Source organism: Diadema antillarum, unplaced genomic scaffold (assembly GCF_040938485.1).
Source record: "Diadema antillarum isolate AM-2024a unplaced genomic scaffold, OU_Dant_1.0 seq00000910_RagTag, whole genome shotgun sequence".
Taxonomy (NCBI): Eukaryota; Metazoa; Echinodermata; class Echinoidea; order Diadematoida; family Diadematidae; genus Diadema; species Diadema antillarum.
The window spans coordinates 705,502-723,797 of NW_027271766.1; the positions used below are offsets into that span (position 1 = coordinate 705,502).

The window sequence follows — 18,296 nt, forward strand, 5'->3', positions numbered from 1 at the left end:
ATTTTATGTTTTATTTTTACTATTTCTACAGGGTTCTAGTCTTTTCACCAGACCCCATCAAATCTGTCACCATCAGCATTGATGATGCAGTGATAGGGGTTGCCAAGCATGTAGAGGGACCACTCCACGTGTTGCCGTGGAAACCAGATGCCTATTCAGAGGGACTTCACTCTATTAAAGTGACAGCAGAGGTGAGCAGTGATGTAGTCAGGCAGTTGGAGCAAATCCTGTCTTCCTAGATCTCATTTCTTTACTGTCTTGTTTATGTATACATGATTAGTAAGAAAAAACATCATTAGTGAAACCATTAAGACATTCACACTTCACACTGTCAAGTGTTCAGAAAGGGAAGATACAGCATTTTAGAATTTTATGAGTCTTACATGATTTTATTTTAATTGCTCTGACAAAATTCTTGGACATCTAGCGAGAAGGATGTGGTATTCCCTGTATAAACAAGAACATCATTTTGAAAAGTGCAGTATATGAAAGCAAAAGTAAAACAAAACGAAACCCAAAGATCTGATCAGTTGATGAAGCGTATGGTAGGCAGGGATTTGATGTGTTCAAATATTGTGCATGTTTTCTATAACTTTTTTTTTTTCATTTCTCAGGATGCCAGAGGAAGGAGGAGTACGAACAAGGAGCATTTCTCGCTGGACGAGAGCAGGCCCCAGCAGTGGTTCGTACAGGCACTGATCCTCATGATTGACATAACCAGAGCGGTAAGTTGGGACTACCCATACAGAATACCATTGACTACCCATGCAGTCTAGTTACCCTTGATGATGACCACGTGAAACGAGTAAAACATATAAAGCTGCATGACGACTCTGATTGGAAATGGAAAAGCAGTGGAAGCATGTACAGTCTCAGCGCTCACGTGGAGAGAATTTTTCCTCCGGTTTGAGATATTGTTAAAGTGGAAATATTTGCAGTGTGAAAATTTTGCATGGATTTGGTGCAACATGAAACTAGCTGGAAATTAAAAGCATGCAAAGTTTGTTTTCTTGTTATATGTTCGATTGATTTGTGTCTTTGATCTCAAGGGAGGTTTATTGTAGGAGTATTACGGTTACTATTTTATTTCTGGTTTTCTTCATGTTCACTAATCCTGTAGTGTGATTTTGCTTTGTTCGCAAATTGCCACTGGCATTTAATGTATTTTGCAAACAAGTACTTTCGTGTGCATTTTACTTTTGCAAATCTTGCCTCCTTGCGAAATTTGCGAAAGTTTCACGCTCGCGAAAATGTGTGGGTTTACATTAATTTGTCTTTTCCATGTGATGACAGCTTTGCTGTGCTGTAGAGACTGCTTGAAATACGTAGGCATGTTTATTGAAAGGCGAGTAAATTTTAATGTGATTGAACCAGATTACCAGTAAAAGAAGAAGGAAAAAAAAAGGCAATGGCCCTCACTTCTGCAGGGATCATTTCAATTGTGCAACGTGTAAAGGGTAGTAGAGAGTGGGTGTGACTTCAATCAGCATAACATGTGGGCTTAATTGCTGTGATGTTGAATAATGACAATGTCTTCTAACAATCAGCATGCCGTATGGAGTTGAAAATTGGTGGGAAGTGATGTGAAGTGTCTTTCCCAAGAGATATATTCTTTACACTCCAAGCACTTCAGATGTCATGTTTGTTTTGTTTTTCCTTTGCAGCACTCATCCAATCAGAGAGAAAGTTCTCTGCTCTGGTGATAAATTGTTGCTGAAGTTTTTTTTTTCTTTCAATAATTGTAATTTCTTCAATTCGTATGCATAAACAATGAGTGATACTTGATTTGCAAATATCATCGTCTGTGTCTTTTTGCAGTTCCAGCTGTGGAATTTTCTTCTGGTTGGTTTCTTGCTTGGCACAATCACTATCTGCAGGACACAGATACGCAAGCCTGCTGCAGGTAATACGGACAGGCGTATCCACTGTTGCACTGCTGCCGTCATGGCGGTGTGGATTTCACATATAATTAAGCGTATATCACCATGTTAATGTATGCACAAGTGTGTGTATGTATGTATTAAAACCAATTATTGTTTAGGACAACCATTAATAATGAATTGTAAGTGTGGTTGATTGAATTTACCATTTCAGGAGGGGTCAATTGAATGATCAATTGATCTGAAATGATAATGTCATAACTATTATGCCAAGGCAGTAGTGCCTTTATACTTTATTTATTTATTTATTCATATGTACGTGTATAAATATATTCTGTTTTGGTATGATTTGTATGTGTGAGGGAGGGGGGAGGGGGGAGAGGGGAGGAGAAAGGAAATCTGTATAGAAAATGACAGGTCTCAGTCTCACTAAATTATGTCCTTGAGATTTGTCTAGGGTTGCACTTTCCAAAAGCATTCATTGTTCCCCCTACATTCGTTATATATGTTAGAAATGATCTCATGATTTGCTATCCTGATATTCTTATGAATTGCTTTCACAGGTTTCTACAGGAGCATTGTCATCAGGGGCCTTATTCGTCTGTCTCACACAGACCTCTTCTTCTACTCCTTTGTTGTCATGTTACTCTATCCATTCATTGGTAAGTACATCAGTCCCCTGCGAGAGAGCTACAGTCAGAATTTAATCCCTGGAGAACCAGTGTGACAATGGGTCTAACAGTTTGCTGTGCAGTGATAGGAGTGTTTGATTGTTCTCAAATGGATGCCTTCCGTGCAGCATGCTGAATTAAGGTCATGTGTCAGTAACAAAAGCTGATGACATGATAACTTTGGGTAACTAAAATTGAGTGTTACACTGAGCTAAAAATAATGACACATGCAGCACCAGGAAAGTTAGAATTAATATTTTTCCATTTTGTGTGTGTGATATATGCAGACCTCCCATCCATACTGAATTTGGAGGAAAGAATCTGAATTTTGACCATCCCCAGCTCATGTTTCAACAGGAGTTTCCTATTTTTCTGGATAATTTTACTCTATACTCTTATGGGAACTGCTCTTTCTTTCCTATTTTTGAGCCAAATCATTCCTATTTTTCAGTCTGAAAGGTTGGAAGGTCTGTATGTGATTAGAAACTGATGAAAATGCATAAATTTCCTCAGTATCTCTGTCAGTCCATGAGTCAGACTGATGTTGGTTTTATATGTAAAAGAATTATGGTTGATCTTTGCAGTAATTATTGGTTTTTTTTTTCCCCCTATCCAGGTCCATGGTGTATAGGACATCTTCTAACTAATCATATCGGAATAAGCACTGCCTATGGAATGTATGTTCATGGTACTTTTGTCACAGAAACATTTACTTTCTGTGTCACAATCATAGAGGTAAGTCTATATTCCAGACGTCATTGTAAATGTTTTGCCCTGTAGAGTCAGATGTGTCATGATATTTGTCCCCGCCGAACGAGTTCGAGCAGGGGACTATGAAACGGGCTCCGTACGTGTGTGTGTCCGTGTGTCCGTCCGTCCGTCTGTCTGTCCGTCCGTCTGTCTGTGCGTCCGTGTGTGATCAAAATGTTCAATTTGCTACTTCTCTGTCATTTATAAGCCAATTTTGATTCTGTTTGCTTTATATGATAGCACTACATGGGAGCTTTGAAACTTCTACACAGAATTTCAGTTGTGACCTTTGACCTTGACCTTTGACCTATATTGTACATTTTGCTTCAAAATGCTACTCCTTCGCCATTTCTAACCCGATTTCGATTCCGTTTGCTTTATGTGATGGCACTAGGTGAGGGCTTCAAAACTTCTACACAGAATTTTGACCTTTGACTTCTTTGACCTTTGACCTTGATTTTTGACCTATATTGTACATTGGCTACAAAATGCTACTCCTTCGCCATTTCTAACCTGATTTCGATTCCGTTTGCTTTATGTGATGGCACTAGGTGAGGGCTTCAAAACTTCTACACAGAATTTTGACCTTTGACTTCTTTGACCTTTGACCTTGATTTTTGACCTATATTGTACATTGGCTACAAAATGCTACTCCTTCGCCATTTCTAACCCGATTTCGATTCCGTTTGCTTTATGTGATGGCACTAGGTGAGGGCTTCAAAACTTCTACACAGAATTTTGACCTTTGACTTCTTTGACCTTTGACCTTGATTTTTGACCTATATTGTACATTTTGCTACAAAATGCTACTCCTTCGCCATTTCTAACCCGATTTCGATTCCGTTTGCTTTTTGTGATGGCACTAGGTGAGGGCTTCAAAACTTCTACACAGAATTTTGACCTTTGACTTCTTTGACCTTTGACCTTGATTTTTTACCGATATTGTACATTTTGCTACTAAATGCTACTTCCGGCGGGGACATATTTTACGCACCGCGTAATTTCTACTTTTCCTTGTATTGAATGTAATGTTACATCACGAAGTGACTCCATAGAAAGACAATTGAAAGAGAGGAAGTAAAATGTAGAGGCTGTTTCAGTTTATGTGAAAGCTGTATGATTTATTCTAAAGTGCAATTTTATGTGTGTTTAAAAAAAAATCATAGAATAGTTGAGAAAGAAAGTAGTTTGGATGTCAAGCAAATCATTTAGCCCATATGATGAGCATTAAGAACATTTCAAGGGCATATGACAAGTACTTGTACAGGATGATTAACAATTGGTTTTGATAAATCATTGTGTAATTATGTAGAAGGCTTCTTTTGGACAGTGGAATTTGATACATGATAAATAGATCAGTGAGGTGATAAGTAAACTCATCATGTCTTATTTTTTTTTTGCTGCTGCTCATAATTCCTTTCCTATTTTTTCATTTCTTCATATTTTCCAGGCATATGTAATATTCTTCCCCCTCCTCCTCTTCTGTGCCGTCCAACTTTCCCCACCGCCCTCCCACGTGTCGAACGGGACGGTCACCCGCTCGAACCGCACCGCGAAGCAGCAGCACGACACCAGGCACCTGGTCTGGGTGCTACTATGTATACCGGGTATGGTGCTAGGGTTCCTCTGGCAGGCCTTCACCATGTACACCCTCTACAGCACCTATAGCTGGCTCTCAGTGATCGTCTCCCCCAAGTTCCTCTGGACCTACATGTGGTCCTACTACCTGGCCTTTCGGTCGTGGCGCTTGGGTTCGGGGACCATCTCCAATTTACAACCATCCACCAGGAGCTAATGTCATTCTTTTATCTAGTAGTTCTCGCATTGAATTTTTCGTGCTGGTCTCATTGTAAGGGAGAAACATACACCAGTAATGTGACTTAGATGTTGACAATGTGTGTGCTGGTGTAACTAGTCATGATGTAAAAGAAGTGCTTTGAGTGTTTGTTTTATACTGAAGACTGCTGCATTGTTGTTATGTTTGTGTGTGTTAAATGCCTGAAATGTGGATTAGACACATAATTTTTGAAGGATCTAAGATTGAATATCTGACTAATTCTTCCTGTTATACTTTGGGGCAGAATGAATAGAAATGCCAGAAAAGGCTCATCATTTTTCAGTAAATTGCCTCTTAATTCTATCAATGTATTTTCCTCCTGTGGGTTTTCCCAGAGTCGCTCATAGGTATCATGTTGTAGGAGAAAGCAGCATAAATGATAAAGGTTAATGCCTCACAGGGGGGGTGGGTTGGCACTCAGATTTTTATGTACGAGTATTTCAACTCTATGGGGGGGGGGGGGTAGGTGTGAAGCAGCAATGTGTAGAGAACAAAAAGAAAATAAGAAATTTGGATATCTATAAGAAATGTATTTGAACAAGATGTATGAAGCATCATTGGGTAAGATGCTTGCTGTATTTGCTTGATCCATTTAACATTACCATCAGCATATTATGCATAAATTTGTCACATTCACTTTTTCATCAGCATGAAATGGAATATGATGATGAAGATGACAATAGTAATGATAGTGAATATGACGATAGTAACAATAATTATGATAATGATGATAATATTGACATTCATTTGTGTGGGGGGCTTAATACCCAAATTCTGATTTTGCACACATGAATTTTACACTCTATTGAAATATTCTGTTGGCCATGTTGTGAATGGGTAAGAGCGCCAAAAGGTGGGGTTACATGGTTGGGCTGGTGTTCCATACATGAGGAGTTTGTGCAATGTGGAGCTGGACACAAGAGAAAGTGAAAATGCAGTTGCACTCCTCAAAGTCTGATTTTTATTCTCATTTTATTCATAACTCATAAGGACTGACCAGTGCAAAGCTTAATCAACAATCATGAAATCTGAACCTCCATGTTGTTTGAATAGTGACTGTGACAGTGCTTACAGTCATTATTTGCCCAAGTTGATTAAAAAAACAAGAATTGAGATGAGTATTCTATCTAAATCATGTGGAATTTTTTTTAAAAATAGAATGCCAATCCACACCTGTTCCACTCTGTTGAGATGACATATAAAACATATAATGCCTAATGCGAAGAATCACATTTCATCATTAATTTGTGCATTTTCACATATGAGTAGGACCAACTTTAGTTCTCCATACATTTTTGCCTCTCAAATTGTATTGATTTATTTGTGATTTTTTTTTATGGCAATACATGAAATATTGTGCAAATGCTTCCTAGTATTATTATCATTGTTAGTCTTAGTACATTATGAACTCATATGGTAGCATTTCTAAATGTCAGAATACTGATGCTATTTGTTTCAACTATTTATTGTCTGTATGTCTACATGTGTGGTTCAATTGTAGCTTGCAGCATTCTTTGCAAATTCCTTGCCAAGCATTTTCTTTTGTTAATGAAAATATTCTTGACAAGTTTGATATTTGAAATAACAGTAAGCTAATGTTACAGCAATAATTTCAAGTTTGTGGTTTTACATTGAGTATGAACTTGATTTAGTGTAATCTGTATGTGCAGTGTATGCAAAGTGATTAGGTGTTTAAATGAAAAGTAGCAAATGGCAGATAAACAATGTGTCTTCTTTGTGTCTGTTTGGTTGCTTCATTACTAAATGTGTAAATCTTCCTCAGTTTAGTGAGAAAATGTGATACCGGAAAGAGCATTGTGGGGAAAAAATGGAGAAGGCACTTGTAGCCTTTTGTATGTTTGACTGACAAAATTGTAAAGACTTTTGTTCAGTTTTCTTTGACTTGTTGTCTTTTTTGCCAGCTAAAACATATTTATTGGGGTAATTCCTCGTTGATCATAATATATGCATTAAGAAGTAATAAATTGTGGTAGTTGTCTGCATTAAATACAGTTTGCAAAGTTCATATTCCAGCAATCTCACCAGGGCACTCTATCAATTCTCAGGTAAGTGAGTACCAGCAAAGACCACACGGTGCAAACTTTCTGATTTAGCATCATGAAATCATTCTGGCGCAGCTTGTAGGTGCATGTGACAAGGATATATCCAGTTAGTTAGCTTGGTCAATGTATCTTTGAGTTTCTTCTACTCATGATAATCTATGCCCAGTTTACTTTTTGTTTAATACCACACGTGTTGAACATGTGTGTGTTGGTTATCATATCATTTAAGTGGGCTAATGATTTGTTATCCAATGATTTGCAGATTTGCCGAGAAATTTCTGGCTGCATTTATTTATTTTATTTAAGATTTTTTTTTTTTAATGTAACATGGCCAGATACATGTATGAACAAAGCTAATCATTTAGTTCCTGAGGCAATGAAATGATTTTTTCTTCAAGTGAACATGCTTGAATAAGCAGGTCAAATGATATAGTGTTCATTTGTATGTGAGCAGTTTTGAATATCATGTGGAACCTCATGTAATTGTTTTATTTTTATGCAACTTAGCAAATATACCTGCACTTAAAGATAGAATATATTGATATGAAATAATAATATATGAAATCTAGATTCATGTTTAGTGTTTTGCATCTATAGTCTGACTGTAAATATTGAATAAGGGGTATGCATGTAAATTGCATTAATTTGTCAAACAGAATGTCTAGTGTAGGAATTTCTGAACATTCCTTGGTGTAATATACTGTAGCTTGCATTATATGAACTCGCCAATTTGAAATATGGACATTTACAAAGCAGTAGAGGTGTTGCACTGTATAAAGATGATGGAGTCATGAAGAAAATTAATCCTGAAGAAAATGTAATTTAAAAGGAATCAATGAAACAGAACAATTGTACTGAAGCAAAGTAAGCTCGAACAATATTTTGGAAGGTTACGTTCTTGTGTGTAGAGAAAAGTTCATGTCTAGGAGGTATCTCAGGTAAAAAGTGACAGTCACATATTGTAGACATTTACACAGTATTCTTTAAATGTGTGTGCTTTAAGTGTTGTTAATGTAACTCTTCACCCAAAACACACATTTTCTTCACAACCCTGCTCAGGATATCCCCTGTGACATCATGTTTGTAAGCAGCTTCCATGATAGAAGAAATTAATAATTTAGCTATGTATGCAAATCAATTTGCAGAGTGTTCCATAAGAGGCATCGAGTTCATGTGGCATACAGAACTTTACATCAGCTAATAAACCATCGTCCAAAAGACCAGTAGATGAATTGGGGTTTGTGTGACATTGCCTGCCTGCATTTTCAGTATTCTGCTGCTTGTAAATAAAAGCGGGCCGTAAAAAAAAAAGAAGACATTCCTTAATGCAAATCCTCCATCTATAGCCATCTGTGTACACTATGTTGTTTCCCCCCCCCCCCCCCCCCCCCCCCCCCCCAGTGTACAATGATTTATCCAATGTCAAGCAGTGCTCTGAATATTTAGGCCAATATTCTTAAGTGACATTTTCCAGTGACACTTTGTAAAGAACAGAAAAAAAAGTGATAGCATATCTGAAATGTTGATATCCAAATGTACACGCATTGTACTCTTTGACAAAAAAAAATAGTTGTGGTGTAACAGTGTAGGCGACAGTGCTGTGCACGCTATTTATTGGTATTACACAAATGTTTTTTGGTATTTACATCAAATGTAGATTGAAAGTTCCAATGTAGGAATGCAAGATTAGAAAAGCTTTAGCAAAGATGCCTCCACTTTATCAGAAGTAACCCTTTTTAAATGTGTATGGCAGTGATGATGAATTTGTGAAAGAAATGTGAAACCAAAATGAATACTATTGCATATCATCTTCAAACTCCGATGTTTAGCATGCATAGGAGAGCATTAAAAAAAATTGTCGCCACCATGGCTAAGTTGGGGATTTCAGCAGACATGGTTAACTGTTGTAAACCAACATATGTATGTGTGTATGTGTGTTTGTGTGTTCTCATATTATTTCTTATTTTGCCCCTACTAGTGATGTAATGCCACACAGTTAAGCCTGTGATATTTTTTTGGAACCAGCCTTTTATGCCATCCGTGGGGAAAAAGAAAAACTACCCAGGAATTTTGTGAACTGGGTAGATTATATTATGATCTTCAGCCAAACTATGTGGTATGTGGACCTAAGAATCGTCAACTGAAAACCACATGATCTGAGGCTGTATGCAAATTGCCCAATCAACCATTCAGATTACCCATACTTTATGTGTGTGTGTGTGTGTGTGTCTCTCTCTCTCTCTCTCTGTGTCTCATTGCTCATTTTTCATCTTTATCTATTTGTCTGTCTGTCTGTCTGTTTCTGGTTTTTTTTTTTCTCTCTCTCTTTGTTTCTCATTTCTCAACTTTATTTCTCTTGTACTGTAATAATGTGTTCTGTCCAATAAACAGGATGTCCCAAGTTAGTTTTTTTTTTTTTTTTTAAATATTTCATCATATCTTGCGTTATATGGATTACTGATGCTTCCATTTAACAATACAGGCTGAATCAGAGACAGAGTGTATTAACATGTTTGAAAAGCTGTCCCTACAGTGTAAATCTGTCATGTAATTTACTATCATATTTTTATGTTCTGTTTTAACCTGTGTCAAAAAGGGTGAAAATGGTTACACATATGCTGAGTTTTAACATTTGCTGTGAATTGTAATAATTTACATGTCTCTCTTGTAACTAAGACTGCTGTTTTTTGTGTTGTTGCTTTTTTTTTTGGGGGGGGGGGGGGGAGGGGGTTGCACACGCATCCAGTTGATTTTGTGTGTGTGTGTGTGTGTGCGCACTTACCCATGGTGTAAAACGAGGACACACATACGAACTTTACATTTAAACCAAGGACACACAGAAAACCGAGGACGTCCTCGTTACGCAGACCATTCCAAACTATCTGCTTTTGCGTGCTTTTGCGTGTAGGGGTACATGTTTGTAGGTTCTTGATTAGCATTGTTGTAATAAGTCCTCGGTTGGATGGTAATATACGAATGAGTCCTTGGTTGACAAGAGTCCTACTGACACACAGGGCCTCGGTTATGTGGTAAAATTCTTATGGGTAAAACAGGTCCTCGGTTTCCACCATAGACGCGTATGTGTGTGTGTGTGTGTGTGTATGTGTGTTTAAAGAAATGCTTTAATAGGCATAGATGTTTTCTACCATTCCTATTTTTGTAGTGAAATTATGAATGCCAGTTCTTTTTATGGATGTTCATGACATCTGTATGTCATCGACATGGACATTTTTACAGCATAAAAACCTGTTATGATGAAGAATATACGTATATATTACAGTATATTTTTTGTCTTGTTTGTGCTCAGAGGATTATAAATGGATATGGGATAGAATGTGAAATTTGTCATCTTTAAGCATTGACACACGGTGAAATATAGTAGCCACAGCTACTTATATAGATGAAAATAATCCTTATATATCATATGTGCACATGTGTGTCATGAGGAAGAAAGTTTTGCACATGTTTGTTATGTGTTTCAATTGGAAATAGCACTAAATGCATAGGAGAGTGATCACAATTTGCAATGCTGACATTGCTTCAAGAGAAGAGCTCATATCGGCTTGCCAGACCACAGGATTCGAATGAGAGTACATTCAATGGGGATTTGTCAGTGACCTTAGTAATGCACCTGAATATCAACCTTTGAGTATACATTTTTTGTTGTAAAGAAGTTTTCAAATTCAGATATGTCCATTTGCAATACTGTATGTCCTTTTTTTATTATTGTCTCTTATGCTATGTTTTAGTATATGAATAAAGGAAACTTTAGCAGTCTTACCTGTCCGGTGCTGATTTAGCTTACATGAAAGGAGCACTGCTTTTACTTCATATGTTATCATGAATCATGAGCACAGTAAATGATGTGGAAAATCATTAAAGTATTGCATTTGAATACAGATAAGTTAGTCGTGTGCATTTGTTTGTGTTGAATATATTAAAGGGACCATAAATAGTATTGGCTGAGGTAATAAAGATTCAGCTTAAAACTTTTTTTGCGAGATACTGTACATAGAAACAACTTTATGAAATGTAAAAGAACAGACAATTCTAAGAGGAATTCAAACTTTATTAGATGAAAATCAGTTTTGAAATGGCTGAGATATTCAAAAGCAAAATAGAACAAGGCAATCCTAGTAAAAGTGGGTCCCACCTTTTAGTAGGATTGCTCTGTTTACGATGTCTCAGCCATTTCAAAACCAATTGTCATCAAATAAACTTGGAATTCCTTTGAGAATTATATGCTCTCTCATATTTCATATAAGGTTTCTCATTATCTCAAAGAATAATCATAACAAAAATGTAAACCTGCAGCCCCATCTCAACTGAAAATGTACCATCCCTTTGTAGGGTAGATCTCTATCTATCTATCTGTCTATCTGTCTATCTATCTATCTATCTATCTATCTATCTATCTATCTATCTATCTATCTATCTATCTATCTGTCTGTCTATCTATCTATCTATCTATCTATCTATCTATCTATCTATCTATCTATATTATGCATGCGTGTATGTATGTAGGACCTATGTATGTATGCATGTAGGTACATATGCATGTGTGTGTGTGTATGTTTATGGAGAAGGACAGAAAGATATAGATGAGAGAGAACATGATTTCCATTACATGTAGGAAGACAATGAGGGACTTCATAGGATGTAATCACTTTCATATGTTTGTGATCTTTGCATTTAATTGCATATTTAGATGTGATAAAATGAAGTATATTAATTGATGTGTTTACAAGACATAATCGGGGGCTGCGGAACCATAAGGTCAGGGGGGGGGGGGGGGAGGTGCTGCAGCACCCCTACTTTGTTTGGTCTGAAAAAACAAAACAAAAACCCAACAATGTTGGGGGAAAAACCGAAAAAAAAAAAGAATCAAACAATCATACAACACCATTGACTTTTCGAAGGAGATATACCTTTGACCATGTTGACCTCTGACCCTCATCACAGCCCCCCACCCCACCCCATCCTGAAAAACATTTTGCAGCCCTTGATCAAGGGTTAGGCAGACAACAGGCCCTGTACGGATTCATGAGGAGACTATAAGAGATCGTATATGGTACGTGCCTACACGGGCATCAGGACTACAGTAAATCAATTGGTAGTGAACAAATAAAAGTAATAACTAAAAGGTAAGCAGAGTGCAACTAATACAGAATACTTAACACATGCAGAAATGCAGACATGACGTAAAAAGAAAAAGCGGATACACATGTGAATTTTAGTAGGGCAAAAATACATCCGTGTACTAGACATATCATTTTCAGCAGGACTGAATAGGATCCATGCAGAGGGGCAAATAAGTTATGTTTATTACTCCCAACATACATCGAGGTAAATCAAGGTAAGAAGCAGATCGAGAAGGGGTGTGTTGCTCACTATTGCTATGTATACCATGTCAACAAGAATAACAACAGCAACAACAACAACAAAAACACCCGTTATTGATATCCTTGCCTCACACTACACGATTTTTTTGCGATACAATGTCGCATCGCATCGCAAGCTATCGCCTGAAAAATCGTGTAGTGTGAGGCGGCCTTTATGGTCACGGACGATCAGTCGATTACGACTCGATTCTGGAATTCTACACTGTACACGGATACAGATAACACACGCACCACCTCTGTAAAGCTGCGGTCAGTGAGTAGAGCTCAGAAAATACCACCTCAACATGGCTGATGATTTTATATTTGATTTTCTTCACATGGAGATTGTAGATTATGTGCAAAGATCGGCGTGTAAAGACGAAAAGGTATGTTTTGCCCATCCACTTATTAGATTTTTCTGCCCGTAGTACCCGTACGTTTCCATAATCTTGATGTCATACGCTTAGCTACAGTCCCATTTGCGATAAATCGTGTAAGTGGTGGTTTAGTTCTCGGCCAAGTGCAGATTATGTAACAAACTTAACTAGATAGACTAGTTCTAGTAGTCTGGAGTGTAGACATCTAACTTTACTCTGTTACTGTAAATAATCAGTAATCTGATAATAATTGATCTAACACAGTCATGTCATGAGTACATATTGTTTCTCTAGAGAAGTGAGACTGAGCTGAGAGAGAGAGAAGAGGGAAAAATTGAGAGAGAAGGAAAAAACTGTCAAAACGCGGAAAGCACAGTGCCATCCTATACTCAAGTCAAAAATTTTACTTTTAAATTGCATTACAAAGTTCAGTCTGATATTGATAATGATATGTGATAAAGCAGTGCAAAGCTGTGTTACAGAAAACATGGTCATGACTTGAACCTTGAAAGGATAATCCCTGCAGCAGCTCGTAGAATGCTAAACTGTGATGGACTGTGAGTGAGTGTTTACTGTAGTGAATAGTGTTTATGATGATTTTTAATTTCTGGATTGATTAGACTAGATTACACTACCTAAGGCTATGCTCAGCACTTGAATGAGACAAAATGTGTAGCATGCATAGTATGGTGGAATATTACATGGCTAAACATTAAAATTGCTGATCATGTGCCTGAATCATGTGCCTTAATCATGTGACTTTATAATTTGCCTGTTTCTTTGAAGGACAAAGTGATCTCCAAACTTGAGCAAATGGGCTATCGTGTTGGCCAAAGCCTGATTGAGAAGTTCACCAGGGATAGTCCACGTTTCAGCAGTGAGCTGGATATCATTAAATTTGTATGCAAGGACCTGTGGAATGGTGTCTACAAGAAACAGGTGGATAACCTGCGGACAAATCACCAGGTGAGATGATTCTCTCTGAATATTGTTACCTGTATGAAACACAATTTGCACAAAGATGAATTCAGCATGTCTCATACTCTATTGGCAGTATTGCATCTCACAAGTCACAGCCATCACCTTTTAAGTACTGTGAGAGATACAGTGAAATCTCCTAACAAACATCTGTAAAAACAGTGAAAGAAAAAGACACTCTTAAAGGGGACCTCCGGAAGATTTTCAGATTTTTACATTTGAACAACTATAAATAAGTTATACTGAGTACAGAGTTTCAGAATTTCTAGTGACTGGGATGAGGAAAAACAATGTTTTAATATTAATACTTTGCTGCTGTGTCTATTAATGACAATTCCCACCAATGGCATCTTTTGCGTGAGTCATTCATACAAGAAATTTTAATTTTTGGTGAATATTATCACTTTAGAAAAATGATTTCCCTATTTGCCATAACATGACAGAATATTTTTAGTTGCTACTCATTATTTTCATACAGTGGCATTATTAATTGTTTTGTTCGTATTTGTCCCAGGGTTAAACCACCCCCCCCCCCCCCAAAAAAAAAAAGGGGGGCAAAATTAAGAGAGCACAATATCAAGAATCAGACTAATCACAGTAATTTTTCCCAACAGGGTGTATATGTCCTTCAAGACAACAAATTCAAACTGCTGACCCAGATGTCTGCAGGAAAGCAGTACATGGAATCAGCACCAAGGGTGAGTACTTCACTGCTTACAAATCAGAATAAAACAGAATTTGCCAGACATGTAGACATCATGACTTATGGCTTCAGTTTTTTGTTGTCAGTGTAAATTGATGGTGTTTTAAATGGCAGAACAAGAGAGCGATGTAAAACAGGGGCTTGGATTAAGTAAAGTACTTTTTATGAGTTAAAAAAAAATCTGAAAAGGAAATGATATACATGCATTGAGTGAGGATTGGTAGAGTAAATGTCTCGTCCTGTATGCAGCTCTATGTCCACAGGTACCTTTTCTTACATTTCTTACCCCCATCACTGCATGACATTCATTCAAGTGCTGCATCTGCCGTTACTACATGTATGCACAGAATATGTTTGGTATCTGCAAGGCATTATTTGGTGGATTCTTGTTCTTGTAGATTGAATACATTTTATAAGTTGATACTTTTTTTTTTTTTTTGGTCTACATGAAGATGGTGCAAGGAAGACTGATTCATGCCAAGATAAAAATGTACTGAAAGATAGAAATAAAATGAATGAAAGATGATATCATTTGATAGCACAGATTTGGTCTGTAAAACTGATAGCCCTTCTCTAAAAGAAAATGAATGAAAGATGATATCATATGACAGCACAGATTTGGTCTGTGATACTGATAGCCCTTCTCTAAAAGATATATTCTTGTATTCTCCCCATCCCCTCCCCCCAACTTGAGCTGATCATGTAGTACAATATATTATCAATACTGTGTCCTCTATATTATTACACTCTCTGCTTGTTTTCTTGTTTCTGTTCAGTATCTAGCATTTCCATGTGGTCTTATACGCGGTGCACTGGCAAACCTTGGCATCAATTGTGTGGTCACAGCAGAAGTTAGCACCATGCCTGCATGTGAGTCCAGTATTATATAGCAGTACTTATTTCTGTGTAAAACAATAAAACCAGATGGATTGCCCTTATTCTGCTTTTTCAACATGACAGTGTTGGTCTTCCTTGGGGTCCTTAATTATTTTGTGGCGATCTTGCAGCCTCATGTGACTATGTACTAGAAAAATGAATATCTCATGAAGGACTGTATGTTTTCTTTACGTAGAAGGAATTAATTATAATGTGCATGTAAACTTCCTGACATTTATTGCAGTGTACAGAAACCAGATAATAGTGTTTGTTGTTTTGCCAGTGTCTGCCATCCTACAGTCACTATCCATAGTATCTTATGGTTATCATTGAAAGCTGCTTATTACCTGTCTTACAGCAAGTGGTGTGATGAGGGGCCATGGTCATGTTGATATAAGTGTAGTAGATTACTCTCAGATAACTGTAGCATGATTTTTTTTCTTGTCTTATATTTGGATTCAGCTGTAGTATGAGTGATGACTTAAAGATGATATTTCCTCAATACACTGTATTTAGTAGTGGGAATAATATGCAACCTTCTCATTATCTTCTAATACCTTTACCTTGTAATATCTTTCAGGTAAATTTCAAGTGATGATCCAAAGAACATAGTGCCAATTTGGAGGCGGAGATCATCAAACCTTTGTTGGAGCAGAACATAGCATTATTAAAGTGTGAGCCTAATGCTACTCGAACATGTCATGAAAACTGAATTCCAGGTAAATGTGGAGTTGGACCTACCTTATCACAGCTTTTGCTGCGATAAGGTAGATTTGCAATGCAACATCCATGAATTAGTGTGCACCTTCAAGATGCAGTCATCTTTGTGAACAACTGCTATTATTGGCTGGAATTAACAGGGACATCGAGTGACGTGATGCATGACGCGAAGTTGTCCTTACATAGAAGTCAATTGTTGAGGCCGACTGATGGGTCTGACTTCAACACAATATTTGTCTTGCCATTAGTGAAGTCTTGATTCAAGCACAACTTGAACATACTGTACATGGAGCATTGGCTTGACCTAGTACTTTGTTTATGTGATATTGACATAGGCAAGTTGTGTAAGGGTTTGTGTATTTCTTAGTGGAGTGTGTCACTGTGAACAAGTGCAAGTAAACAAATATTAATGTTAGCAAGATTCATTTATACCACATCTCAACTTTACTTAATGTATTTTTTTTAGAAATTATGCTACTGTGATGATGGTGTTAGAAATTATGACCACTGTAAAATTTAGTTTTGACAGATCCTCTTACAGGTTAGCTATAGCCGAGCAAAATTTCCTAATTGGCACTCAAACATCAGTCTCCCTCTGAGAGAAAATTTGCAATGACTGATAATATATGGGAACCTCGTTGTAATGAAGCCCTACCAGACCAGGGCAATTAGCACGCTAATCAGATTTCTTACAATACCAGAGTAAAAAAAAGCACAGGAATATAGACTAGGGACCTGTCAAATCACCTTGTCACAAGAGGATTTTGTTATATCCAACCTCTTTATAATGAGTTTCCACTGCATAATATCAATGTAGATTCATCATTTTAAAATTTATCATTTATCAGGGATTTAGTGTTTGAAGACCTTTTTCCAGCAGCTGATGCTGAAGGCTATTTGAGCTCTCAAGTACGGCACAAAAGATTATGATTCTCTTCCTGTCCAATTGCCAATGTTCTATATTTTGGTGTGTTTACATATCTAAAAATCTCTTCAGCAAATGGAGGAACAGCTCTCTCAAAACCATCCAAGTCCTCAACTCTGCACTGTATCTTTGGCCCTTGTGCTGTGTGAACATTGTCTTCTTGCTTTCCCATTTTCTGAGCTTGTGCAGGGATGTGGAGTTCAGAGTTTAATCTGATTTCAGATTTTTCTGGTTTGCCCCAAACCCATGTCTCAAACATTTTGGTAATCTAAATGCATTGAAATGTTCAGTTTCATGCACTTCAGATTTCTTTTTTTTCTTACAAGTTTCAGATTTTTTTTCTGCAAGGACTCTTGATTTGATTTGATTTGATTTGATTACCACACCTGCTTATGGATTACATGTACATGTATAACATTTTGTATTGTGTTTATGTTATGGTATGAGATTTCAATATACCACTGTTTTAATTGTTTTTCACATCCTATTTCATAACACAAGGATGTTTTGAGGTTTTTTATTGTTGTTGTTGTTGTTTTTTTTGGGGGGGGAGGGAATCACAAAAATTACCATATCAAGTTTCTTAGCTCGAGAAGGGTTAAATTGTGTGGGGATTTGATGTGATTTCTGTAACAGATAGATAAATGGTATATACAACACATCAATTGCATTGGCAAGAGCTAATATCTGATGTGAATTGCAGACTGTCCAGACTCCAGAAATCAATGGTGTCAACAGTGCTGGACATAACCAGTCTTGCATTAGCTGTCACTAGCATTTATGTTACAAAAGTGTCTTAGAGTGGTTTGTTGGGAGAAAGTATGCTGAAGGCCCCATCACTCCTGGTGTATCCATTAGCTTGTCTTGTAAAAGTGATGTGCTAAGTAAAACTCAACTCTCTAGAGTACTTTAAGGGAAACTCCTTAGCATTCCAAAGTTGTTGGGGACAGCATCAGTTGTTAATTTGGACGGTGTCCAGGTTTCAGTGAAGCACATACTGCTAATGGTTGATAAAGATACCTATAACTCATACATGTACAGTGATATTTATGGTGCAATATCAATATCCCCTCTTGTACAGATATTTGAATATCAAATGATGATTTTGTTGTGTTCCTGTGACAAAGTAATTTGA

The 18,296-nt window shown here is 37.1% G+C and overlaps 2 protein-coding genes across 2 annotated transcripts in view; both read left to right on the plus strand.

The window, feature by feature from the left end:
• LOC139741187 (transmembrane protein 62-like) overlaps positions 1-5,096 on the plus strand; it is a 51,970-nt gene extending 46,874 nt beyond the window's left edge. The window contains exons 10-15 of the mRNA XM_071651779.1: positions 32-191; positions 615-725; positions 1,819-1,903; positions 2,444-2,542; positions 3,168-3,286; positions 4,752-5,096. Coding sequence (XP_071507880.1) covers positions 32-191; positions 615-725; positions 1,819-1,903; positions 2,444-2,542; positions 3,168-3,286; positions 4,752-5,096 — 919 coding nt within the window. The remainder of the gene's footprint in view (positions 1-31; positions 192-614; positions 726-1,818; positions 1,904-2,443; positions 2,543-3,167; positions 3,287-4,751) is intronic.
• Positions 5,097-12,834: 7,738 nt separating this feature from the next.
• Positions 12,835-16,640, plus strand: LOC139741222 (trafficking protein particle complex subunit 6b-like). The gene is made up of 5 exons (XM_071651816.1): positions 12,835-12,968; positions 13,746-13,925; positions 14,552-14,635; positions 15,417-15,510; positions 16,097-16,640. Exons 1-5 carry the CDS (start codon positions 12,888-12,890, stop codon positions 16,126-16,128), a joined length of 471 nt encoding a protein of 156 aa, XP_071507917.1. The 5' UTR covers positions 12,835-12,887; the 3' UTR covers positions 16,129-16,640.
• The last annotated feature ends 1,656 nt before the right edge of the window (positions 16,641-18,296 follow it).